The sequence below is a fragment of the Diceros bicornis genome, chromosome 26 (assembly GCF_020826845.1).
Source record: "Diceros bicornis minor isolate mBicDic1 chromosome 26, mDicBic1.mat.cur, whole genome shotgun sequence".
Lineage (NCBI taxonomy): Eukaryota > Metazoa > Chordata > Mammalia > Perissodactyla > Rhinocerotidae > Diceros > Diceros bicornis.
In genome coordinates this window covers 34,981,610-35,009,127 of record NC_080765.1, presented here as the reverse complement: position 1 = coordinate 35,009,127, position 27,518 = coordinate 34,981,610, and the positions used below count along the sequence as shown (strand labels likewise).

The 27,518-nt window shown below is 50.9% G+C and overlaps 1 protein-coding gene across 1 annotated transcript in view; it reads left to right on the top strand.

Moving 5' to 3' along the window:
- Nucleotides 1–27,518, top strand: part of ABCC1 (ATP binding cassette subfamily C member 1) — a 126,988-nt gene that overhangs the window by 65,801 nt on the left and 33,669 nt on the right. Inside the window, exons 11-18 of the mRNA XM_058569971.1 lie at nt 2,475–2,567; nt 4,441–4,644; nt 13,892–14,038; nt 15,658–15,745; nt 18,460–18,535; nt 20,777–20,903; nt 23,616–23,792; nt 25,753–25,920. Of these exons, the coding sequence (XP_058425954.1) occupies nt 2,475–2,567; nt 4,441–4,644; nt 13,892–14,038; nt 15,658–15,745; nt 18,460–18,535; nt 20,777–20,903; nt 23,616–23,792; nt 25,753–25,920 (1,080 nt within the window). The remainder of the gene's footprint in view (nt 1–2,474; nt 2,568–4,440; nt 4,645–13,891; nt 14,039–15,657; nt 15,746–18,459; nt 18,536–20,776; nt 20,904–23,615; nt 23,793–25,752; nt 25,921–27,518) is intronic.

The window sequence follows — 27,518 nt, the reverse complement described above, 5'->3', positions numbered from 1 at the left end:
AACCAATCACTGTGAAGCAGGAGGCAGAGTGCTCTGATTGGCCAGCCTGGGTCACATGCCCTCTCCCACTGGGGAAGAGGTGGTGTGATTGACAGCCTCTCCACGTGGGCAAGGGCAGTTCCCAAAATAAAAAGATGATGAGCAGAGATGCTCATCACCTAACACATGCCTTATTCTTTCCCACCTCTTGAGCCTTTGCGTGTGCTTTTCCTCCCACCAGAAATTCCCTTCCTTCCCTCCTCCCTGCTGATGAAAACCCCACCCATTCTTCAAGGCTGTGACAAATGACACTCCCACTGATCCCCCCCCCCATTAGATAGACTTCCTCCTTTTTTGAATCCCAATAACTTTAGTGTAAAAACGCCTCTGACTTTATCTTCTAGAATAGTTTTTGCACACTCAGTGTGCCACTCCCTCCTCACTTGTAGCGTGTTAGCAATTCGTGGACTCTCAGCATCTTGTCACCTTCCCCTGTGGGTGCCATCCCAGCAGGGCTGATGCATAATAGGTGCACAACAAATTATCTGTTGACTTGACTGTAGTTTGCATATCTTGCGGATTTGCAGAGCAGAAGGTGAATGATTATAAAGCGTTCCCAATAATGAAACTTAGAAAAAAACCCTGAGAATTCAAATATCAAAATAAGTGTCTGTTCAGGCAGACATCTTGGGATATCCATGTCCCCAGAAAGTGCTGCTGTGGGTAAAATATTTTTGGAACGCTTCTTTTAGAATTGCCTTCAGGATTGGTTTCTGAACCATTAAGCAAATGCTTTGTTTTAAATGAGCGTGGCTCAACTTCGGCTCTATTGAGATTTGGGGTGGATCATTCGTTGTTGTGGGGGCTGTCCCTGCATTGTAGGATATTCAGCAGCATCCCCGGCCTCTGCTCACCAGATGCCCGTAGCATAACACCTCCCTGACCCCGCCCCCAGTTGTGACAACCTAAATGTCTCTGGACATTGCCAGATGTCCCCAGGGGGAAATTCCTCTCTGGTTGGGAACCGCTGGTTTAGACCCAAAACAGGATTTCTCTAGTCCAGCATCAAAAACGTGGTACACAGGATAGTGGGTGACGGGGCGGGCTCTGGAACCAGACTAGCCGGGTTCAACTCTTGCCTCTTCCATTACCAGCCCTGTGACCTTGTTACTTAACCTCTCTAAGCCTCGCTTCCTCATCTATAAATTGGACCATTTGGTGCATCAGCAGCATTTTTCTGGAACTAGAACGGGAGCCTTCGAGGGTGATGTGGAAGGGACTGACTGCTTTTTTTCTGAATGCCTAAGGGGAAAACATCATGTTACCCTATAGTTCCATGTGTATGTTTCAGCTAAGTAAAGGTGCAGGGGCCGACTTCTCTCTTAGTATAACTTGGAAATTGAAAGGTGTAGATCCCTATCTTGTCTCGGCCACTTCACCTCTCGGAGCTGTAGTTTCCTTATCTGCAAATAGGATAATAGAACCAGCCTACAGCCTCTTATCTACAAATCCCCAAAGCAAAAAGCTCTGAAAAGCAACAGTTTTTCTTAATGTGTTTGATGGTAAAACCTGACCTGAACTGATGCGAAACTTAGAATCTTGATTCTCCCTCAGTGTGAATATTTCTATTTTGCTGCTGAAAAATCAGAGCATTTGATCCTGGAGTGCTGTGCCAGGCCCCGCTGGGGGTATAACACAGTATACGGCATATACACCCGTTCAGGGGTCCCCAGGACCACGCCAGGTTCAGGATTCGCTAGGAGTACTCATGGCTGTAATTTGTCACAGCAGGATTAGCAAAGAGTAAAGGTGCAGGGGGCAGAGTTTGGGGGAGACCAGGTACCAGCTCCCAAGAGCCCTTTCCCAGTGGAGTCTCACAGAATGCACTTAATTCCCCAGCAACACGTGACAACACGTGTGAAGTGTTGCCAGCCAGGGAAGCGCTGTCGAGACCCCGCACCCAGGGTTTTTATTGGGGGTGGTCCAATGGGCAGCCTCTCCCTGGCACACACCAAGCTTCCAGACTCCCAGAAGGAAAGGAAATTCTGCATAAACCGTATTGTTTGTACAAACAGCTGAGGCACAGGAAGCCACTCTTCTCGATTCTGAGAATGGTGGGAGCCCTCCCAAAATCCGAGCTCCCAGACAGCAGCCAAGGGCCAGCGTTGTAAGCAGGCCTTCAGACCAGATAGACAGCCATCCTGGCTGTGTCCATGATTTTCTGCTCAGTACCTTATTACCTTTCTGAAATTCTAAAGTTCTAGTTTGCAACACTCACCTGGTTCCAAGGTTTTTGAATATGGAATTGTGGACTTGATGTTCTTAAAGGAGTTCTGGGACCCCGAGAGGTGCTCAGGAATAAATCTGGAAATTCTTAACAGCCCGTGGCTGGGTAGACGTCATGTAGCTGCCCAGAACACGCTCAGCGGAGTGGGTGTGGGGTGGCTCGGCCCGTGGAAGCCCTGTGTTGAGGCCTTTGTTCTCTTTCCTTCTAGAACCTGGGCCCTTCTGTCCTGGCCGGGGTGGCCGTGATGATCCTCATGGTTCCCATCAATGCTGTGATGGCAATGAAGACCAAGACCTACCAGGTAGGGTGTTGTCTCCACAGGGCTGCAAGCTGGGCCCTTGCCTGAGGCCTTTCCACTTGGATTTCAGCCGAGTTCCTTCTGCTCAGACCACGGGCTTCCCAGCCTGGCCCACCTATTGGAACCATCTGGGGAGCTTTGCCAAATGCTGACGCCCAGGCCCCGTTCCTGGGATTCTGATTCACTTAGTGTGGGAGGGGCCTGGGCACCGAGATGTTTCAAAGCTTCCTTCCTACGTGATGACAAGGGGCGGCCAAGGTTGAGAGCTCCTGAAATAGTCAGACCTAGTGGGCCAGCTACTAAAATCACTGCTGTGAGCCTCTGAGAGATTCCTTATTTCCCATGGAATTTATTTATTTATGTGTGTATGTTTTCAAGAGCTGAGTAAAAATTAGCCCTTATTTTTTTTTCTTTTAAGCTCTTACCTTACGCTAGGCGCAGTGTTAAACTTTTTATTTTCAGAGGTGCCTTGTATTTTCTAAGTTTTTAAATACCCACGTAACAGAGTGAATGCCTTCTCATTATAAAAAAGCTCAAATACAGAATACAGAAGTGTGTAGATTAAAAGGGGATGTCTCCTTCCCTATCCTCTCAACCACAGTGAACACATTGAGGCGAATCCTTCTAGAACTTTCTATGTGTTTATATAGAGATCTGATTCACTGTATATTTAGGTTTGGTGAGTATATGTATGTTTTTGTGGTATTATCACCATATATATTTTTATTCAAATGGGCCTGTTGGCAGCGTGATGTTATCATCTGACATCATGCCTAGGGGGTCTTTCTGTGGTGTGCCGTATAGTCTGACTTCATTCTCTTGAACTGATGCCTAATGGTCCATAACAGAGATGGGCCAGCGTTTATTTCTCTGCTCTCTTGTTGATGGCTGTTTATGAGGAGCCTGTGGAGTTTCAAATGAGAGCGCTTGGCAGCGTGGAGGATGCCGGAGGAGAGATGAGATCCAGGATGGGGGCCTGTTGGGGTGAGAGGAGGACAGGGAAGGAAGGGGGCTTGGGGCCATCACCTTTCATCCTCTTGATGTGTAGGTGTCCGTAAGCAGCCTGCCTCTGAAACAGCGTCGGTCTCTGGCTTCCACCTGTGTTGCTTAGAGTGTCCTCATCTGTGACCCAGGAATGACCACAGCACTTAATGATAGGGTTCTCGTGAACAATAAATGACTAAATGCAAGTAAAATGCTTAGAAAAGTGCTTGGCCTGTGGAAAATGCCGGAAGGTATTGACAATGTTTAACGACTGTGTGGCATGGGCACCCAGTGGTGGGAACCAGTGCCGGCTGGTGCAGAAACCTTCCAGTATTTTAACAACCACATACCGGCTGAAAATCAATGAAGAAAATAAGAAAACGCAGAGAAAACCCGAACATCATCTCTCTTATGTTTGGATCAGCACAGTAGGGTCCATACCCCTTCTTTTCTGGATGCCTGAAAGGTTTTTCTTGCCTTGGGGCTGCCCCGTGGCTTAGTGGTTAAGTGCGTGCTCTCTGCTGCTGGCGGCCCGGGTTTGGATCCCGGGTGCGCACCGACGCACCGCTTCTCTGGCCATGCTGAGGCCGCGTCCCACATACAGCAATTAGAAGGCTGTGCAGCTATGACATACAACTATCTACTGGGGCTTTGGGGGAAAAAAATTAAAAAAAAAAAATTAAAAAAAAGGTTTTTCTTGCCTTGATTCTAAATTTAATAGGATTTTTTTTCCTTGATAGGAGGGCCCTTTGGAGTGCTCTCAGGGTTGAGAGTAGGGTTCATGGGGTTGCAGGGGCTGTTTAATGGGTGGGCAGTTGAGTGATGCTCTGCTGCCAGGGCCGGAAGGGAACGGCCAGCCCCTGGCGCGTGCTGATTCCTCTTCTCTTCGCAGGTGGCCCACATGAAGAGCAAGGATAATCGGATTAAGCTGATGAATGAAATCCTCAACGGGATCAAAGTGCTGAAGCTGTATGCCTGGGAGCTGGCCTTCACAGACAAGGTGCTGGCCGTCAGGCAGGAGGAGCTGAGAGTGCTGAAGAAGTCCGCCTACCTGGCGGCCGTGGGGACCTTCACCTGGGTCTGCACGCCTTTCCTGGTGAGTGAAGCCAGACGGATCCCGGCCCACACCGCTCTACGCTTTACGCTCTGTTTTCATACCTACATGTTTTTAAGAGGTCACTGTTGCAGCAGGGCCCTCTCCGACCACTCTTTTTAAAAATTGCCACCCCTCCCTCCTTTATTGTGTTCACGGCACTGAGTGGCTGCCAGCCTCCGTTTATTCCAGGTTTACTGTGAGATGATGAGTTTTGATGAGTTTGCTCCGAATGTCAACCGTCTCTGCGTCCTTCGTTGAGAAAGTCGCGCTCAGAAAAAAAAGTCGGCTGAACTAAACTGCGTGCGTGGGGCCATCGTTGAACCCCATTGTGGTGTCAGCTCCTTATCTGTTGCCAGCTGGTCATCACCTGGGTTGGCGTGGACCACGCTTGGAGTAGCAGTGCCACACACACTCGAAATTTACTTATTTCATTTACTGCCTGTCTGTCTCTCTCCACTAGAAGGTCAGCCTCAGAAAGGCAGAGATTTTTTCTTTTCTGTCCACTGCTGTATCCTCAGTGCCTAAAACAGTACACAGTAGGTGCTCAACTAATACTTGTCGTTCATTGTAAAAAAAAAAAAAAAAATTCAAACCATACAGAAAGGTATAAAACAAAAAGTGGATTTTCCTCCTTTCCATCTGTCTCTCTCCTCCAAAGTGACAGTTTTCTGTAGCTTTTCAGAAAAAAAAATGTTTATGCATATAGATATTTCTGAAAATATTTTAAAATATTCAAATGGAGTCATACTATAGTGTTTGAGGCTGGTTTTTTTTTTTTTTTTTACTTAATAATGTAACCTCTCAGTTCATTCATTCAGATCTGCTTCGTGTGTTTTAACGAAGGGTGCTTGTCTGGAGTGTGGAGGTGCCGAGTGGACAACTGATCTCCCACTGCTGGCTTTTTAGGATGGGCCCTGTTCTTTGCTATTAGGATCCACGCTGCACTGAATGTTCCAGTGCACATGTCTTGGGGTACATTAGTGGGTCTGCCCTGGTTGGCCAACTTGGAAATGTTCAAAGACCACAGTGGAAGTTACTGTTTTACAAAGGTGGTCCCAAACCAGAAGACCATATCGAGGTGGACTTTAGAAACCCTTTATGCAGGGCCGGCCCGGTGGCATGGCAGTTGAGTGCGCGCGCTCCGCTGCTGGCGGCCCGGGTTCGGATCCCGGGCGTGCACCGACGCACTGCTTCCCCGGCCATGCTGAGGCGGTGTCCTACGTGCAGCAGCTGGAGGGGTGTGCAGCTATGACATACAACTATCTACTGGGGCTTTGGGGGAAAATAAATAAAATTATTAGAAAAAAAAAAAAGAGGGGCCGGCCCGGTGGCGCAAGCTGTTAAGTGCGCGCGCTCCGCTGCGGCGGCCCGGGGTTCGCTGGTTCGGATCCCCGGCGAGCACCGACGCACTGCTTGGTAAGCCATGCTGTGGCGGCGTCCCATATAAAGTGGAGGAAGATGGGCACCGATGTTAGCCCAGGGCCGTCTTCCTCAGCAAAAAAAGAGGAGGATTGGCGGATGTTAGCTCAGGGCTGATCTCCTCACACACACACAAAAAAAAAAAAAAAAAAAAAAGAAACCCTTTATGCACAGTTGACAGTTTAGAATGGTTAAGGTTGACTTCAGACCGTGCCCTCGAGTTTGTTCTTTCTTTCTGTTTTTGTCTTATTAACTATGTCGTTGTTTTTTTTAATGTTGTGCTAATAATGACTATGACTTTTTAGTTAGGTTGGCAAATATATATTCTTATGGAAAGTGTCTGTGAACGAAAACCACACATTTTCAAAATATGAAACTTTTCTATTAGGCTACCATTCCCTTCGTCACAGCAGAGCTGCAGGTGGAATGTTTAAGGGAACTCCTGCCTTTTCAGGGTTTGTCGAAGTGTGTTCATTCTGACACTGGATTTTATTAGGCTGTGCTTCATGTCTCCCCGACTCTGGACCTCCACGCAGGGCAATATGGTGGGAAGCAGTGATGTTCAGACTTGAGTGCACATCAGAATCACCTGGAGGGCTTGTTAAACTCAGCTCACTGGGCCCCACCAGAGGTTCAGATCCAGTAGGTCCGGCTGGAGCCTGGGTATTTGGATTTCAGACACGTTCCCGGGTGCTGCTGCAGCGGTTGGTTCCGGGTCCACACTTTGGGAACCATTGGAGTAAGTCCTCACTACTCAGCGTGTGGCCCATGGACCATTGGCATCGGCATCGCCTGGTTGCTTGTTAGAAATGCAGACTCTCAGGCCCCACCCCAGACTAGCTGAAAGAGAATCTGAATTTTAGCAGTCGCCCCCCAGGTGGTTCGTATGCACATTGAAGTTTGAGAAACACTGGCAAAAAGTAGGAGTAAACAAACTTTTTCTGTAAAGGACCAACTAGGAAATCTTGTAAGTGTTCTGAGCCATATGGCTTCTGTCGTAACTGCTCACCTGTGCTGGTAGCCATAGATAATACATAAATGAATGGGTGTGGCTGTGGTCCTGTAAAAATTTATTTCTAGACACTGAAATTTGAATTTCACGTAATCTACGTGGTCATAAAATATTATTTTGCCCTTTTTTCAATCATTTAAAAATGTAAAATCCATTCTAAGCTCATGGGCTAGGCATAAACAGGTGTGGACCGTGGGTCACAGTGTGCTGACCTCTGGCTTAGAGGAATGGAATGTTCTTCTGAGAGTCAGGGCACCTGCTGAATTCTGCTGCCAGCTCAGGGTGACCTGAAGCCGGGCGTTCCGCCTCCCTGCCTCTGGGTTTCCGCAGATGAGACATGAAGGTGTTCGGCCGCAGGGGTGTCACATACGAGCCCCTGCCCTCCCCCAGCTCCCATGGCCACACCAGCCATCCACCAGTCATGATGTTCTCTCCCAGTGAGTTATGTTCAAAACAGCCCTCCAGGTGACCACTGTCACTTGACGGGAGTTGGCACAGAAGTGACATTTCTTCACTGTTCGGGGACTCCATGTTCCCTAAGATCCCTTCCGGCTCGAACGCACCAGCGTTCCGGGCTGGAAGGTTCTGCTGTCTCATTCTTTTCACACTCCATCCTTGCCGACTTTCCCCAGGTCTTTGACGACTCTTTCGGTTTTTTGTAAGAAAAGTAATCTAAGACTGGATGGTGGTTATATAGGCTGTTCATTTATTATTATTCTTTAAAATGTTAAATTGTCTCTGCATGTTTATAACTGTTAAAATCTCTTTTGTACATGTGATCCATTTTATTTTAAAAGTAGGAAGTAATGCATTCCCATGGTAAAAATAGTTAAAGCCACCAAAGGCCTGCAACAGGACCTTTCAGCCTCAGCACTCCTGACGTTGGGGACCCGATAATTCTTTGTTTCTTTGTTTCTTCTTCTTTTTTTTTTTTTGGTGAGGAAGATTCGCCCTGAGCTAACATCCATTGCCAGTCCTCTTTTTTTTTTTTTTTTTGCTTGAGGAATATTGGCCCTGAGCTAACGTCTGTGCCAGTCTTCCTCTACTTTGTACGTGGGCCACCACCGCAGCATGGCTGATGAGTGGAGTAGGTCCACGCGCAGGCTGGTGAGTGGAGTAGGTCCACGCGCAGGCTGATGAGTGGAGTAGGTCCACGCGCAGGCTGGTGAGTGGAGTAGGTCCACGCGCAGGCTGGTGAGTGGAGTAGGTCCACGCGCAGGCTGATGAGTGGAGTAGGTCCACGCGCAGGCTGATGAGTGGAGTAGGTCCATGCGCAGGGTCTGAACCCATGAACTTGGGCTGCCAAAGCAGAGCATGCGGAACTTGAATCATCTGGCCATGGGGCCGGCCCCTCTTTGTTTCTTTATTGGGGGGCTGAGCTGTGCATTGTAGGCTGTTTAGGAGCATCCCTGGCCTCCACCCACTACATGCCAAGTGGTACCTCTCCCCCCACCTCCCTACATGTGACAATCAGAAATATTTCCAGACAGTGCCATATGTCCCCTAGTTGAGAACCACTGGTCTGCAGTGAGAGGCACAGCTGTGTTCCCCCTCGGACCCCAGGCACCTAGCTCTCCTCCCCACACCAGTTTCTTAGGTGTGTTTCCAGAGAGAGTCTATGTATACCAGCATAACAGTGACTATAGGTAACACATATAATTAAACTTCTATATCTCTTTTATTTACTTTTACACAAGTGATGGCAAATTGTACAGAAATCCGAGGCATTTTGAATGGCATTTTTTTAGTAGGAAACGATCTGCAGCCACCGGGGCAGGTGACAGGGTTTAGCCCGTCGGCCGTATCCCACTTAGGATGTGGGGCTCTTTTCCCATAACCAGTTGCTGTGCCCCTTGGGTCCTCCGACCAAACCTGCAGCTCCCAGCTTGTCACCCGAATGTGCTGACCCTTCACTTCTCGTCTCCTGCCCTAGTCTCCGTGAAGAAGACCAAGAGACGCTTCAGAGCAAGACAGCCTCTTCCTGACCCTGAGTTTGCCGCTGAGTTTCGGGGTGGGTGATGGGCTTCCAGAGGCGGAGTTTGTTGAGCTGTTTGGCATGAAACAGATGAGCTGGGTGTCGGTGGGGGACCTTGGCCCTGGCCGAGACACCGAAGCCTCTGACTACATTAGGATAAAGTATGTGGCCTGCAGTTCCCTTGGAAGGTATTTCATGTTCTTTCCACTGGCAGATTCCTGCCCTTCAAGGGTGATGAGGTGTTTACCCACCGGTAGGTGTGATGGAAGACAGAGGCCTGGGGGGTCAGACAAGAGCGGGGGTACCATTTGGTGGGATTGATGGCACTGTTTTTCTAGAATACGGAGTCTGGCATTTATCATGTCCACTTAATGCACTTTCCTAAAATAGCATCCCCAGGCAGCCATCAGTATTTAGCATTTTCTGTCTTGGATGATTTGCGAGCTTCTTGCCTCCTACTTACTTGTATCTCCTTGCAGTAGGATGTTTATCATTCCATATGGTAATTTCTGTTGTGTAGTTCTCTGCTGACCAGATCATCCATGGACCTTGTCTTTTTGCTTGTAGCCCTAGAACATAGGGGACTTGGCAAATGGTGCCCACTCAGTAAGTGTATGCAGAGGAATGACTGAGTAAATGAATGAGCAAAAAGTTTGAATAAACTGTGTCAGGAACTATCTTGCAAGTGGCAGAAACCTAACTTAGATCTACTAAAGTCAAAAAAGAAAGGGGGATTTTTGAGTCTCAAAATGGAAAAGTCTAGAAAAGTGCTGATTTTAAGTACAGCTGGGGTTTCAGGCATGGCTGGATCTGGGTGCTCCAAAGATCATGTTGGGAATAACTCCTTTATCTCTCAGCTCTGCTTTCTCCATGGTGGTTTCTTTGTCAGACGGGTGCTCACGATGCGGTTACAGTTCATCCTGTCATCTCAGTAACCCCTGGGAGAAGAGAGCCCCCCCTTTCCCAGTAGTTCTTGCAGAGCTGTGGGATTCAGTCTCGTTGGTTGTGGTTGGCCACATGCGTATCCCTGAATCACTGCAGGGCTTGGATTGGCCAGGTCTGGGTCATGTAACTTCTCTTGGAGCTTGGGGTGAGGTGTGGGTGGTTCATCTGTGGCTGAAGCTCGTAGACTGAGATTGAGAGAGGTTCCGTTCCCCAAAGGAAAATTGGGGTGTTGTTACCATAAAAGGGGCAAAGGATGCTAGGCAGACAGGAAGAACAGCTGTCCACACAGAAAGATGTCAGAGGTTGGTCTGGAGTAGACGGTTCAGTTATCTGCTACATTTCTCAGAGGAGACACTGTTAGCACTTAGAGTGGGACTAGTGTCCCTCATTGTTTGCGGAGGACTTTTTATGTCCTTGACCCTCACCCATTACAAGGTCATGGCAAACCCCAGCCCGCCACCGCCCACAGCCCCACTCACCTCCACACACTCCCCAGCACCCCCTGCCAGAGAGAACCTGGGTTATACCTGTTTCCCACTAGACCGTGAGTCTTAGAGTCACCAAGCTGGCCTCACTCCCCAGCACACAGTAGGTGTTCAGTTAATAAGTGATGGAGAATGAATCACCTTCACTTCCTGGAGAAGCCAGGGCTGTGGATCTGACGGGGCCATATGATGTTGCTTGCTCTCTGAATGCTCTCTTTGTTGCCGACAGCCACCCGTCAGCAGGGCCAAGGGAGCTGGTCTGTTCTGGTGCTGAGATGACTGAGGCCTCGTTTTCCCCACTGCTGAAGAGACACCTCTGAGTGTATGCTCTCTTGCCCTCGGGCAAATTCATTATTCATCCACACTAAGCTACCCGTCTACCTGTCCATCCATCCACCCGTCCATCCACCCACCCACCCATCCATTTACCCATCCACCTATCCATCCATCCCTCCATCCGTCCACCCACCCACCCACCCATCCATACCTGCATCCACCCAGCCACCGACCCACCCATCCATCCACCCGCCCACCCATCTGTTCATCCACTTGTCTGTCCATCAGTCCGTCTGTCCACCCACCCACCTACCCGTCCACCTATCCATCCACCCATCCATCTATCCATCCATCCACCCACCCACCCACCTACCCATCTAGTCATCCGCCTGTCCATCTATCCATCCATCCACAAACATTTACCGAGCATCTGCCATGATCCAGGTACTGCCCTAGGCACTGACGATAGAGCAATGAAGACTGCAGACAAAAATCCCCACCCTCATGGAGTATTCATTCATTAATGGGAGAGACAGACAATGAATAATAGGTCTAATAAATACATCGTATAGTATGCTGAACTGTCATAAGTGCTATAGAAAGAAAAGATTCAGGTCAGAGTGACAGGGAGGGCTTCCAGTTTTAAATAGGATGATCGAAAGCCTCACTGAGGAGGTGACACTTGAGTAAAAGGAGAGGGAAGAGTCAGTGCAAAGGCCCTGAGGTAGGACTGTGCCACCCCGTAGAAGGAATAGCCCTGGAGGCCAGCAGGGCTGGAATAGAGGGAGCAAGGGGGAGGCGCACAGGAGAGGAGGTCAGACAAGTTATAGAGAAGGGACGTTTACAAGTCAGGCAGGCCCTGGGTCCTGAGTCAAGACTTTGGCTTCTATACAGTAGAATAGACTGACTTAAGAGAGATATTTTTTTTTTTTAATTTGTTATTTTTATTGAGATATAATTCATCATTTAAAAATGTATAGTCCAGTGGTATTTAATATATTCACAAGGTTGTGCAACCATCACCGCTATCTAATTCCAGAATGTTTTCATCACCCCAAAAGGAAACCCTATACTCATTGGCAGTCGCTCCCATTCTCCTCATTCCTCCCGTTCTCCCAGCCCCAGGCACCCACTCATCTACTTTCTGTTTCTGTAGATTTGCCTGTTCTGGATGTTTCATATAAATGGAACCATATAATATGTGGCTTTTTGTGTCTGTCCTCTTTCACTTAGCACGGTGTTTTCAAAGTTCATCCATCTTGTAGCGTGTCAGTGCTTTATTCCTTTTTATGGCTGAGTACTATTTCTTTGTGTGGATATATGTGGAGAGTTTTGAGTGAAGAGTACCTTTGGATAAAAGGCTCGTGCGTCGTCGCTGCCTGGAAGGGGGGCGCCAGAGGGTGCAGACACCCCAGGGGTCCTGTGCCAGTGGCCTTTTGAGCACCTCACCTCCCTCTTGGCCGAGGAGCCTGGAACATTTCTGTGCCTTGCTTCGGGGTCGTCTAGCTTGTTAATGTCAGAGCGAGAACAGGAACCAGCCCTGCTTCCCAGTGCCTCATTCTCGGGACGCGGTTAATAGATTCTTTGAAGAATGGACCAGGGTGTTTGGCCTGAGTCCTGTAACAGGAACTGAAAACAGTTGCCATATATTGCGTTTCACTGTGCCCGGGTGCTGTGCGAAGCACTCTACATCAAGTGCCTGATTCCTTGCTGCCAGCAGCCCTGCCAAGGTGTGTCACGATGCCCGTTTTGTAGATGGGAAAACGGGGGCTCTCTCGGAGAGGTGAGGGGACACACCCAGGACCACACAGCTGAGACGTGGCAGAGCTGATGGTTTTAATTTTTAAGCTATACGACCTTCCAGTGGTTGACAAAGAAATGAGGCAGCGAGACCCTGCGAATGTGCTGGACCAGGGCCACCCCAGAGGCCCGGCTCAGACTCGATCTCCTGACTTCCTGGCCGGCTGCCCTGAGCTCAAAAAGGCAGGGCCCTGGCCGACTGTTTCCCCAGGGAAAACCTTTAATGGCTCTGGGAGCCTGGGACTAGCATGAGGGCGGGGACTTTTGTCCATTTGCAGGGTCCTAGGTTTTCCAAATTGCTTCTGATAGCGTGTACGGATGTCTTGTGGGCTGCCTGCTATTAGCTGCCCCTGGTGACACCTGGCACTGCTCTGTCCCCAGCAGTGAGGGAGGGGCGGAAGTCCACTATCGATCTTTCGCCTCCCTCCCAAGCCCAGCAGACCGGCCCTGGATCAGTCAGCGCTTTCTCCCTTCTCCTGGTGAGGGAGGTGAGGTGCTCCTGTCTCAAACAGCTGGCTCGTGGCATCTCGGGAACCAGGCGTGACTCTGGGGAAGGGAGTGGCCTCCGGAGAACCATTGCTTGTTTGTTCTCCTCTCCTTTTTTTGTGTGTGCCTTTCCTGGGGCTATAAAACCATATACTCAGTGAGCTGGCAGGAGCTGTAAACAGTGGCATTGAGTCTCCACCTCCATTCCCATTTCCCAGATGAGGTGACTGAGGCACGGGGAGAGGAGGTGACTTAACCGAGGTCTTATTCGGGGCTCCTGTGCGCTAGGGATTGTCCTGGGCGCGGAAGATACCGTCATGTACAAAACGAAGTCTCCCCCTTTGTGGAGTTTACATTGCAGTGCGGGAGACAGACGGTAAATACACCTGACTTGACAATGTAAGGTAGCGACAGGTGCGGCGAAGAAAAATAAACCAGGACGAAAGGAGAGGCTGCACGAAAAGAGGCTGTTTTGGGTGGAGTGGTGGGGCAGCCTCTCTGAAGGCTGGGGCCCAGGAACCAGGCCGCTGTCTGGACGAGAAGGTTGTTTGAGGCAGAGGAAACAGCAGGGTTCAAGGCCTGGAGGTGAGATTGTGTCGAGGAATCCTGAGCGTCCGGTGTGCCTCGAAGAAATCAGTGGGCCTGGTTATTCATTTATCCAGTTCATTCTGAGTGGTCAGGCTTACCCGCCGGGTGCGAGACACTGCCTCCGGCCCTTTCCACTGCTCTAGTGGCCGGCCGTGGGCCGCTGCAGCTCGCGCCAGGCGGGCCTGCACCCGCTGGGGGGCTGTAGCTGCCCCCCTGGTTGTGGCTGCCTTGGGGACACAGTGCCGCGCCTTCTGCTTGCAGGTGGCCCTGTCCACGTTCGCCGTCTATGTGACCGTCGATGAGAACAACGTCCTGGATGCCCAGAAAGCCTTCGTGTCGTTGGCCCTGTTCAACATTCTCCGCTTCCCCCTGAACATCCTGCCCATGGTCATCAGCAGCATCGTGCAGGTATGGGCGAGGCTGGGGGCCTTCAGGGGGGCGGGGGTCTCTGGGGAAACAAAGCCTGAAAACCCCCCTCCATCAGCTCCCTCTGCGTTACCCGTCCCACTGCGCCCGGTGGGCTTGGTGAGGCCCAGACCGGTGGCTCTCGTGCTCTTTTGGTTCTGCCCCAAAGAAAGGAAGACGTTTTGCTTCTTGACAAGATGCTCACGCTTGAGTATATGAAACAAAAGTTTAACGCACCCGGGCTTTCCCTTGCTCTGTAAGATTCTTTCTAGAATATTCTATCGTATTCTGTTCTGGTCTGGTTTCTTCTACCCTGTCTTATCCTGTTTTTTCAAAAATACATCTCTTGACCCACTAAATTGATTTTACAACCCACTAATAGGCCTTGACCCACCATTAGAAAAACCCCAACCTAGACCCCCTGGAATCCCTCGCATTCGTGCGGTGACTCAGTAAGGAGAGGAGGCTGCACTTCTACCATTTGAAGCTCTTGCCACTTTCCTGCCAACAGTCTTCTTCACACTCATCGCTCTGGCGTCGCGCACGTTCACGTTGAAAACCCCATTTTCAGCCACACAGACAAATCGGCCTTGAGGTTTGGTCGTGTAAAGCCATCTCTGGTGGTAGGCTTTATTAAAAAAACTAAGCCAACAAAACCCCCTTTTATTGTGAAGAATTTCAGATGTACACAGAAGTAGAGAGAGAACAGTATAGTGAATGCCGTGTACCCATCACTCAGATGCAACATTTGGGCACACGTGCTCCATGCATTCCTTTTTCTACCGTCCTCCCTCCCTCGTCCCTCCCTCCCTTCATCCCTTTCTTTGCGGAAGAACTTTACAGCACATCCCAGACCTCTGGACATTCCCCCGTGAAGACTTCAGCATGTATTTCTTCATATTTCATTACAGACTGTTACCATACCTAACAAAATAACAGTAATTTCTTAAAATAATACCAATCCATATTAAAATTTCCTGGATTATCTCAGATGTGTCTTACAGTTGGGCTGTTTGAATCAGGACCATTGCATTTTTTCTAATTTGTTTTTATTGAGATATAATTGACATCAAACTTTGTGTAAGTTCAGGGTGTACCTGATGATGTGAGACCTTGACACATGGCAATACGATTACCACTGTAGCGTCAGCTCACGCCTCGATTGTGTCACATGATCATCATTTTTTTTTTTTTGTGGTGGGAGCCAGTAAGATCTAGTCTCTTAGCAACTTTGAAGTTTATAATACAGCACTGTTGACTGTAATCACCATGCCGGGCATTAGGTCTCTAGAACTTATCTCCTGGCTGCAAGTTTGTGCCCTTAAATGGGATCATTGCCTTTGGTTATTATGTTTGTGAAGGCCCTTTGCATCTAGAACATTCCCCCCACCCTCCTTTTGAATACCAGTGGTGGGCTTTTAAAGGAAAACAAACAAGAACCAAAACCTGTTTTATTTTTTCATTCTAAGGTGTGTGCTCGTGGTAGGAAATGCAGAGCCTTCAGAAATGAGGGAGGATGTGGGCCCCTCCGCTCCCAGGGGAAGCCACCGAAACTTAGCCCCGGCCTGTTTTGCAAAAACGCTTTTAAAAATAACCGCGCCCTGTAATTACCTTCTGTGTAGGCGAGTGTCTCCCTCAAGCGCCTCAGGATCTTTCTGTCCCACGAGGAGCTGGACCCCGACAGCATCGAGCGGCGGCCTGTCAAAGACGGTGTGTGGCGGGTGTCCTGTCCCTCTGTGCTGGGAGCGTGGTGGACCGCGGGGCCTTCTCTTGCACGTCCCAGGAGGGTGAACTGGCACTTCTGTTTTCCTGCTGAGAGGCAGCCTCCGGGCGAGGCCTCCCCCTGCGGGTCAGGCTCCAGGGCCCGGCCCTGGATTCTATTCTGGGCAGGTAGACAGGCAAAACAGGACGTTGGAGACTGACCGTCCTACGAAGCGTACTGGCTGTGTATTTTTGGGCAGGTCACTTCACTGCCCTGAGCCTCAGTTTACCCATCTGGATAATGGGAAGGAAGGTGCCTTTCTTTGGCGGGGTGTTGTATGGATTTTTATGGGCAGGTTTGTTTATTTTGTAGCTTATTAATTTATCCTTTCCCAGTCAACCCCCGTGAGCAGGGATCTGATTCATGGCTGTGTCTCCGGCACTTAATAATCAGTATTAATAGCACTAACAGCAGTGACCACTTTTGCTTAAATGACACGCCCGCCACGCACATTCTGTTCTAAGGACGGCAGTTACCTATCCACTGCTCACTGCAGCACACAGAGAGGGGCAGTGGAGACCCCCATTTTACAGATGTGGAAACTGGCCCAAGTAACTTGCTCAGTGTTGCACAGCTAATAAGTAGAGTCAGGAATTCACCCTACAGCCAGTCAGCAGAATCTGTGCTCTTACCACTGTGCAGTCTGGCTGCGCTGAGATTAATCGAGCACCTACTCTGTGCCACACGTTGTTCTGACTACTCTGTGTGTCTGGTCTCAGTTACTCCTCATCACAGCCCCATGGGGGCGATCCCCTTATCATCAGTCCTATTCTACAGACGACAGTGTGGCACAGAGAAGTTAAGTAACTTGCCTATGGCCGTCCACCTAGGAAGTGGTGACGTGGGGATTCGAACCCACACAGTCAGGCTCCAGAGCCCAGTCAATATGGTCAGAGCAGTGAACATGTACATACGTTGGCTGTGTGAGCAGTGCCTGGCACTTAGTGGCGTGTGAAATACTGCCACAGTACCTGCCAGACAAATGACAGTCATGGTTACTTCTTGAGGGAGAGTAGGAGTGGTCTGGGGCTATTTGAACTCAACCTACTAGGGCCGGGTTTCTCAGCGGCACCGCTGCCATTTGGGGCCAGGTCGTTCTTTGCTGTGGGGCTGTCCTGTGCATGTAGGAGGATGAGCAGCATCCCCGGCCTCGACCCATTAGATGCCCCCACCACCCGCCCCAATTTTGACAACCAAAAATGTCTCCAGACATGATGTCTGTTGGGGGGCAGTCTCCCCTAGTTGAGAACCACTGGTCACTGGATGCTGGAATCGTCCTCCCGACAGGCCTGGCTTGTCATCAGTTTCTGCTGTCCTGAGGACCGAGTCTGTCCCCTCTCCATGATGCGGAAACAGTGCCATCTACTCCGGGGTCACATTTCTTTGCATAACACAGGGCTGAAAATCGAGGCAACCAGGGGAGGGGTCGAGCTCCTGAGGTCGTTCACGGCTCACTGCCAGTATTCCGGTTGGGAAACCCGCCGGCCTCCCGGTGCTGCCAGGCCGCAACCCCCGCTCCCGCCCTGACGGCGGTCCCCTATGCGTTCTGACTTTCCGAGAAGTTTCTCCACGCTCTCGGGTGCCGGACGGTCCGCCCTTGGCAGCTCCCCGCCAGGTCTTAGGTTCTCTGTAGCTTGTCTGATTCAAGTGGCTTTTCTTAAATTCCTTAAATAGCACCTTCTAGGTTCCGTCTTGTTCTCTGTTCCAGAAGGCCCGGGGAGAAGGTTAAGTTAGGTTAACCAGTAACTTCCTCCCGCACAGGTTGTTGTTTCTTTGACGCCCTGGGGGTTTATTTCTTCACTCGATAACTTCAGAACACTCTCATCTTACCTCTGGATGGTTTGAAGGGGGCTCATAATTATGAGTCAAAAATGGTTTTGTTTTTAAGTGAGGGATTTGAAATAAAGGGAAAGGAAGGGGACGGAAAGTAAATGAAGAGGGAGGTGCCTTGGAGTTACAGGGAGCCGTCTGGATAATGCAGGCTTTGTCTGAAACGCTCTCCCCTCCCCCGCGCCAGAAACCCTGCTTCCCCTTCCTCGGGCGGCTCCTTCACAGCTGACCGTGGCTGGTGTTTTAGACAGATTGACCTGCGGGCGTGTGGGCAGGGTGGCTGGCTGGAGGAGGGGAGAGAGAGGATGCAGAGAGATGCGTAAGGAGGCCACCCCGGAACCCAGGAGTTGCAGGGCAAAGGACCCCACTTTGGACATAAGGGAGAAGGGCCCCGGGGGATGAGTTGAGGACTAAGGGCCAGCGCAAGCTGTTGGAGGGGACGTGTGCGTGAGGGCGCTGCTTCTTCCCCGCTGACCTGGGCGTCTGCTCAGCCCTCCCAGCAGAGCCGGCCCGACCTCCCGAGACAGGTTGAGGGAGGCCCCAGAGCCTTGAGTCACCCCCGCGGGTCCCCTGCCTCTGCGACATGGGTGCCCGGGTGGTGCAACCTCCTGCGGTTTCCTTATGCTTTCTGGGTCTGAGGCCGCCCCCGGCGCTGCTGGTTGGGGTTGTTCTTCAGAAACCGTAGCTGACGTAACCAGATAGTGCCTGGTGCGAGTGTCAAGCTGCTGGGGTTGAACTACGTGATAAGGGAAAAAAAGAAAGTAAGAGCCTCGTGCTCATGCTCAGTCCTGTGACTTCACCTACGCCTGACGTGTTTTCTCGTGCTTTCCAGGTGGCAGCACGAACAGCATCACCGTGAAGAACGCCACGTTCACGTGGGCCAGGGGCGCGCCTCCCACGCTGAATGGGTAAGCTGGGGCGTGGAGAGAGCCATGGGGCTCTGGTCAAACGTGTGTTTGAATTCCAGCCACGCTCCAGCTCTGTAACCTGACTAGGTCACTCTGCCTTTCTGAGCCTCAGTTTACCCATGTGGGAAAGGTCCAGTCACACCTGCTTGGGCTGCATCGAGGAGCCTATGAGAGTATGCCTGGCACAGAGGGTTCCCTTGGGTTGGAAGTGACAGAAACCTTGCACGGATAGGCTACAAAGGGAAGTGTTTGGCTTGCATAACGGGGAAGGTCCACTTTCAGGTACGGTGTGATCCAGGGACTCAGACAGTGTCATTAGGACTCTCTTCATCTTGTCTTTGTTCCGTTTCCCTCTGTGCTGCTTCCTTCTCAGGCTGCCTCTTTCCTCATGATGGCAAATGGCCCCCATCAACTTCAAGTGTCCCTCCTGTCTCATCAGTAGACCCGTCTGCTTCTTATTGGCCCAGATTGGGTCATGTGCCCTTGCCTGAGCCAATTGCTGTTCTGGGAGAGACTGAGCATGCTGATTGGCCAGGCTGGGATGCTGCTGCTGGTGGCAGGCAGGTGGGTCAGCTGAAAGGAATTCTTGTCCACTTGGATTTGCTGTTGGGAAGGAATTGTTCTCATCCTCTGCAAGGTCCCCTGGCTGCCTGGCTCACCCTTTGTCACCACCTCCCCATCTGGTACCCTCCCCACCCCAGGCCTTATCTTTCCAAAGCACATGGTGTCCAGGAAATTGACCTGGTTCCCTGGGCAACTTGTCAAGTGCCTCTTGTTTCTTTCTGACTGGAGGCCTTGCTCAGTGGCTCTTGGAGGCCTCCTGAAGGAGTCCCCAAAACACAGGGCCAGAGGGACCTTTTTAGGGCCCAGATTATCCCCCATGCCCCTAAACAATGACCCCCTTACTGATAGCCAAATTACATCTGTGTTTTATCTGGGGAGGGGCGAGGGACAAACTCTCCAGAGTAGAGAATCTGCGTAACACCTCCCTTGAAAATTCACGGTGGGAGCGCATGCTTAGGAAGTTCTTCCGTATGTCTAACTTAGCTCCTGCCTGCTTCAAGTTTAGCTGTTCTCTCTGTCCTGCTTCACAACTGAAGAACCTGTACGTGTGCCCCCATCCTTCCCTCCAACCTTCCAGTCTCAAAGGCCTTCTTGTTCCAGTCACCACCCCTCCCCCCTTGAACCCCCCAGAACTTTCTCCATCCCAGCCTTCTGTCCTCAGTCCCTACAAATATTCCAGTCTCACCTGGACAGTCGAGGAGCTTCCTCACTGGGCTTCCTGTCCTGTTCTGGCCCCATAATCCCTTCCCCTCACAGCACAGGAACAGAAGAATAATCAGTGTGACCGTGCAGCGGGGTCCCAAGAATTAAGCAGTTGGTGACAGCAGAATCTACCAGCATTTCTGCTAATATGTAGACGTCGTAATAGCGGCAGCTGCAAAGCACAGCCGGTGAGAGGGAGCGAGGCCCTGGCGGTGCCCGCCATCCCTGTGTGGATGCAGTCACAGCGCTGACTCTGCGGTCAGCGGTGGGGGCGGCCAGCGGTTGTCCCGTGTCGTGTGACAGCCAGTCTTGCTGGCAGGGCGTTGAGCTTATTTTATCCTCCTTTGCTTACTGTCTGTTAAAGGACGATTTCAGTAGAGACGTGTTTCTGGGACTCACATCCACCCGTGTCAGGCCCCCCGTCGCCCGCTTCGTGGCTCCCAGCTGGTGAGCGTGAGCATCTTAGCACGGCGTCCTTGGAGGTCTTCCCGCGCCAGGCCGCCGCCCGCCCCCCTCCTCGGGACCGGCCTCGCCCCTCCCCGCCCCGTCTGGCGTCATCGACGTGTCGATCCCGGTTCACACTTGTTATTCCACAGCCTTGGCCTGGCCTTCGGCTGTCCCCGGGTTCTGTGTCTGGTACAGCTTGTGCGTCTTGCAGAGTTCATTTTGGGGCGTCCTCTCAGGGCGCCTGCGTTGTGCTCCCAGGCTCCCGCCCCACTCGGCTCCCTTGTCGTGACACGATCCCTCAGTCTCTCCTGCTGCCCTGCTTGCACCCTGGCACCTGTCCTGAGACCCTCTGCCACTGGCCACTGAACTCGAGTCGGCAGTGGGAATGGCGGGAGAAACTTCCAGAGCTTAAAGGCTCATGACCGCCCGGCCTTCCGCCTCTCTCGCCGCTCAAGGTCCATCCAGCTTTGTTGCCGGCTTTGTTCAGGCGAGAGCGAGGCTGAGGCAGGGTGTGGTGTGTCGTTTCAGCATCACCTTCTCCGTTCCGGAAGGTTCCTTGGTGGCCGTGGTGGGCCAGGTGGGCTGCGGAAAGTCGTCTCTGCTCTCAGCGCTCCTGGCCGAGATGGACAAGGTGGAGGGGCACGTGGCTGTCAAGGTAGGAGGAGGACTGGGTGGGCAGGGGCCTGGGGGGCTGACGGCCTGAGAGGAAGGTCAAGGGCGATGCTGTGTTTTCTTGTATGACCATCCGTGTACGTGAAGCGAGAGCAGCGAGGTCTCCCTGTCCTCTTTCTGTCTTTCGCTCTCATGCTTTCTGCTCCTGTCTGTGCCATCCCAGAAGGCAAGACTTTGGCGTCGTTTATTTCCTCCTGTGTCACCCCTGGAACAGTGCCCGGCAGGTAGTTGGCGCTCAGTCATCATTTAGTAAACACACGAATGCTCCCAGGTCTGCTTGCTGTCTCTCATTCCTTGTGCATCTCATGGTCTCTTTCTAGCATGAGTCTTTCTGGCTCGTTCCGTCCCTATACGGATTTCTCTGTGTATCTCTTTTCATAAATGTAACAAAACTTAAAACTTTTGATTTATGTTGTTGGAATATTTTCTAGAGAATTCTTTGTAAGGGACTGTTTAAATTCTGAGTGTTCGTTGAATTCTTAATATGGGGCTAAGAGAAGACTGTGGTTTTATTGCTTGTAAGTAGACAGAGGACTTTGAGCTAAGCTGGCGTATTCCTCAAGGGAGAGTTTACGAGGCTGCCTTAGTGAACAAATGGGTCCCATTGGAAATCAAGACCCTTGTTTTGCGTTGAGCCTATTCCCCCATGAATAAGCCTTTCCCTGGTGTATGAATACTTCTCTCGAGAAGTTTCCTTGACACCAGCGTTTCCTGGAGCGTGGTCTGCAGCAGACTCATCTTGCAGGATGTTTTGGGAATAAAGAATCCTGGGCTCAAACGAGCTTGGGAAAGACTGTGTACTCTGATTCTCCCCCACTTGGAGGCTTATAATAAACATTGATAAAGTCAAGGCCCTGAGAAGTCCTGCAAGGAGGAAAAACCTATTTAACTTTGGTTAACCTAGCGTGTCCCCGACATATTTGTCTGCACCTCTTTGTTGTCTAGGCAACAACTATTTACATCCCCAGGATTAGTGTCTTTTGGAGTCTGCTTTTGGGGATGCTGGTTTATGCCACTGTTTTTATTTCAGAGCAAAATCCTTCCTTTGCTGATTGTATGGTGCCCTCTAGCCTGGTAGGCACTAGCAGGAAGTGTATATTACAAGAGTTGGGTTCAAACTAATGACGTGTAGCTGTTTTAAGAATTGTTCTGTTATTACTTTCAAGTGCCTGTTATAAAGTCAGCTTAGTGGGGAACGTGAGCTGGGGTAGTGGAAGAAAATTCCAGATGACAGTAGGATTCACAGTGCGTTCTGTTTCGTTAACCCCAGGTCTCCAGGTGCAGCACTGTTGACATGTGGGGCCGGATCGTTCTCTGCTGTGAGGACTGTCCTGTGCTCTGCAGGGCATTTAGCAGCATGCCCGACCTCTACCCACTAGATGCCAATAGCGTCTCCCGTTGTGACAACCGAAAGTGTCTCTAGACATTGTCACATGTCCCCTGGAGGGCGAAGTTACCCCAAATTTAAAACCACTCTTTTAAAGTGAAAAACCTTTAAATACAAGAATAGTGCATCTAGAAGTTGAGGGGCGCTGAGTATTTAGTTGGACGAGGTCACAGATTTATTTGTGACGGGTTATTTTGTCCTAGTAAGGGGAGTGCTAGAAATGTGTTTATAGTACTTATTTTTTCCAAATTTTTAGTTGGTGGGGCTTGTGCATACCGTGTCTGAATTATCTGTGTGTTTTATGGTGAGGCTTTGTGATATTCTAGCCTCTTGTAGGTTAGGGTGTTCGAGTCAGCAGTTTAGTTCTTTATCTGAGAATGAAGATTAAGAGTTGGGTCACCTGGGTCCACTCCCAACCTTGTTCTCATAGAATTCCCTTAATTAGGAATCCTCAGTGGCTCCCCTTTGCCCTTCCAGTGAAGCCCACACTCCTCACCAGGACCACTGGCCCGGTGTGAGCCGGCCCCTGCTGCCTGCCAGCTGGTTCTTGCCTCTCTTCCCCTTACGCGATGTCCCACTCACGCCGGCCTTCCCGTCGCTTGACCGTGCCGCGTTCTTCTCACCTCCACGCCTTTGCACATGCTGTTCCCTCTGACCGGCATGCTCTCCCCCTTCTCTTTGTCAGACCAACTTATCCTCACCAGTCGGTCCTGTTTAAAATTTTTTTATTACTGAAATACATGAAACCAATCCCCTCACCCTAGCCCTCATCCTCGTGTCTTTCTTGACACCTTACGTCACGTGGAGATAAACACAAAACAACTTCTGAAATGAACGATTTTGATACGGAAGTCTTCGCTTAAATTTCCTTAAGGAATCCTTCCCTGATGGCCCAAACGAGGTCTCCCTTTTTGTAGGTCTTGTATTTTCCTCTCTTAGCATTTACCACAACTGTGATCAGATCTTTTTTTTTTATGGCGTCAGGGACTTTCCAGTCTTGGGAGGCAGGAGCATGTTGGCCGCTGGAGGCACTTGGTGAATATTTACTAAGTGCATAGCGTAATCTCACAGTGACGGTTTCAGCTCTTGAACTCCCGATGCCGGAGTCAGTGGTTGACCTGGTGTGGGTGCTGATCCCAGCTCTGGCGTCCGTAGTCCTTTGTGACTCAGTTTCCCTCTTGCTGAAACATTAGGTGTGAAGAAAGTGTCTTGAGAAGTAGGGCCCTCCTGGCAGGTGGTTGTGCTGGCTGCTGTCTTATTAACCAAGTCCGTCTGTCTGTCTTGCCGCCCTCTTCACTTGCCACCCAGGGCTCAGTGGCCTACGTCCCCCAGCAGGCGTGGATTCAGAACAATTCTCTCCGAGAAAACGTCCTCTTCGGACGTCCGCTGCAGGAACGGTATTATAAGGCTGTGGTAGAAGCCTGTGCCCTCCCCCCAGATCTGGAAATCCTGCCCAGCGGGGACCTGACAGAGATTGGTGAGAAGGTCAGTACGGCTTCAGTGTGGCCCCTTATCAGTCAGCTATTGCTGTGTAACAACCAACCACAAAATCTCAGTGCCTGTGATGCTAAACCCTTACTCTCCTGTTTGTAGGTGTGTAAGTCAACTGCGATTGGCTGACGCAGACTGGCCCAGCTGGTGGCTCTGCTCCACGCTGTAGGCCAGCTGCACTGGGCTCCGGGCTGTGGGTTTGGCTCAGGTCTGGCCCACATGGCTTCTTGCCGGGGCCTCAGCTGAGGGGACAGCAGCTCCCCAGGGGGAAGCTCTTCTCTTGGTGATAGCAGAAGCCCGAGAGAAAAGACACGTGATGTCCCTTAAAGCACACTGTCCTTTCCACCCACAAAGCATATCATGTGGTTGATCCCAAAGACAAAGGACCAGGAAGGACATGCTACCTTTGCGGTCATGTGACTGCAGAGTCACATGACAGAGGCGCTGTACAGGGAGGAGGCGTGTCAGTGATTCAGATGTTCACAGTCCCTTTCAAAACAGTGATAATATAAAATAATACAATAGCTAATACTTACTGAGCATTTACTATGTGCCAGACACTATGCTAAACATTCTGTACATATTTCATCCTCACAGCACGTCCATGAGATGGGATTTGTTGTTATCCCTTTAATGGTTGAGGAAAGGGAGGCACAGAGAGGCTGAGTGACTTGCCCCAGGAGCCCCTTCCCACCTCGGGGCCTTTGCACGTGCCTTTCCTCTGCTTGGTGGCTGTTCCAGCGCCGCCTGGCGGTTACGTGGTGTGTGCTGTCCCATCTCCCAAAGGGCTTTCCCATCTGTTTGTAGTTACAAGCCAGTGGCTCCACCGCATTCTTAGTTAGCAAATGATTTCTTTTATTTGAGGGAAATCTGCAGCTCCTTGGAAAGAAACCAAATTATTAGCAGGGCTCTTTGGGTTTGCAAGTAGCAAAGGAGCCTGAGCTAGTGTAAGCAGAAAATGAGAACTGAGTTTAAGGATGCAAACGCATCGCGGGGAATCCGAGGGCTGGGATGTGGGGGCTCACGGAGGGTCTGGGACCCGCAGCCTCATCCCTCCTCCTGTCTTTTGTCTCTCCTTTTCTGCACATCAGCTTTGTCCTTTTTTTTTTTTTCCAACTAGTGTCTGTTTCTGCCACTCGGAAACTCCTAACTCTCCCTGTCTGGGTCCCAGTACCAAAAGCTGCAGGGAGGGAAGCCGACTGGCTCAGCTTGGGTCTGGTGTTTGCCTCTGGGCCAGAGGGACCGTCAGAAAGAACCCAGCTGCTGGGACCCCACCTTGGTGCCTGGGGAGGGTGGCGTCTCTCAAGGGAGGCTGGGCAGTTAACCCAGTGGAGGTGACTCTGTTCCCCAGCCAGATACGGAAGTGACGTTGGGTTATCTGTGGTGGGAGGGCCGGGCCTGTTGCTGTGTGGTCCACGTAGTGCCCCGGTGTGAATGAGAAAAGGGTGCCCTTCCTAGTGGGGGGTGGGGCTGGATTTCGGCACCCCCGGGGTACAGCCTGCCTCGACTCTGGTTTCACCAGTGAGTGATGGATCCAGAGTAAGCTCACAGAAAATCTTAGCTATGAACAAGAGTAACAGCAGTGGCAATAATAATAATATCATTATTGCCTTGCACCTGACTCAGCGATCGGGAGCCTTCCCTGGAGCCAGGATTATTCGGTGCCACCAGCCCCGCTTGGTGACGGCCCACTGTGTGCTAGCTGCTCTGCTCAGCAGCCCCCGGAGGCTCAGATCCTCCCCTTCTCCTGTTGTTCAGTTGAGGCTGAGCCCCGTGCCGGGACTTGACCCCACGTTCACGCGGGCTCAGTCACACGCCTTTGGCGCCTGCTGACGGCAGGCGGCGGGTGCAGCCCTGCAGGGCCCCCGGCCTGGGTCTGCGCGTCCTTGGTGGGTGCCCCTCTGCCTGTCTCCAGGCTCCCCAGGAAACCCCCCTTCTGCCGCCCCTCCCCCAGGGCGTGAACCTGTCCGGGGGCCAGAAGCAGCGTGTGAGCCTGGCGCGGGCCGTGTACTGCGACTCCGACATCTACCTCCTGGACGACCCCCTCTCGGCGGTGGACGCCCACGTGGGCAGACACATCTTTGAGAATGTGATTGGCCCCAAGGGGCTGCTGAAGAACAAGGTACCTGCTGAGGGGCCGGGCTCAGGGCTGGCGCTCTCGCCCTCTGGTTCAGTGTGGTCCCCTTTGGGAATCCTTCACCTCCCGGGCTTTTCTTTATAGATGGGACTTCAGAACGCATTTCTAACGCTCCCCTTGGAAGCCTTCCCGGGACACCCTCCTCGCTCTTGTCCTTACAGGGGAGCCCTCGGCACTGACTCCAAGTCATGGCTCCACTTGGCCAAAAGAGGCCCCCTTTCCTGATTCAATAATGGGGGTGGCTTCGCACAGGGACAGCCCACCCCAAGACCCCCTGTGACCCAGCAGGCAGCTCTCCCTTCCCTGCCGAGGTGGCCGAGGGACAGAGCTGTGGAGCAGGAGCACTGCCGCAGCACCTTAGCACGACAGGAAGTGGTTCCTTTTCTCTTTTATGATTTTTTTTTTAGGGGAATTATGGGGGAAGAGGTGTTGTGGTTCTTTTTGTTTTCTGGTTGGAAAAGTAACACTTGGGGGGCTGGCCCGGTGGCACAGTGTTTAAGTTCACACACTTTGCTTCAGTAGTTGAGGGTTCGTGAGGTCGGATCCCGGGTGCAGACCTACACACTGCTCCTCAAGCCATGCCGTGGCAGGCGTCTCACATACAAAATAGAGGAAGATGGGCGCAGATGTTAGCTCAGCGACGATCTTCCTCAAGCAAAAAGAGGAGGATTGGCAACAGATGTTAGCTGAGGGCCAATCTTCGTCACCAAAAAAAAAAAAAAAGTAACACAATGCCCATGGGGAAAATATATGAGATTTCAGAAAAACAAAAGTGATCGTGTACAATCCCACCACGTAGAGATTTTTGCGTTTCTTTCCCATCCTTGTGCTGTGTGTACAATTTTAACAGGGTTATCACGTTGTGCACATATGGTAAGTGGCGTGCCACATCACTTATTGTAAGCATTTTCTTACGCACCACAGAAATTCCATATAAACATAATTTTCAAATATCAAAAATTTTTTTTGTTATCAAGTAATACATGCCCACGGTAACAAGATCAAAGAGAATAAGAAGTAATAAGTATAAGTAAAAAAAAAAGGAAAACCAGGTCCTCTCTCATCCTGCACTCCTAGCTCCTTGAGAGCAGGGGCCAGCCATCGGGCCCGCTGCCTGTTTTTTCTAAGAATGGTCTTGACATGTTTCAGTGATTGGAAAAAAACCTAAAGAAAAATAACATCTTGTGACATAGGAAAATTGCGTTAAATTTAAATACCAGCGTCCACAGATAAAGCTTTATTGGCTGCCTTCACACCACAAGGATAGAGCCGAGTGGTTGCCACGGTGACTGGAGGGTCCCTAAACCTGAAAATATTTACCATTTGGCCTTGAAGAGTTGGCCAACTTGTGTAAATAGTTTGATGACTGTCCTCTCAAACTTTAGATAATTAGATAAAATATATACGTGCAAATTTTGTAGTGTTTGTGGGTTGGGAGTTTACCTAAAAAAAAAAAAATAGGGGCTGGACTGTGGCCTAGTGGTTAAGTTTGGCACGCTCTGCCTCGGCGGCCCAGGTTCGTGAGTGTGGATCGTGGGCCTAGACCAACACCACTCATCAGCCATGCTGTGGCGGTGACACAC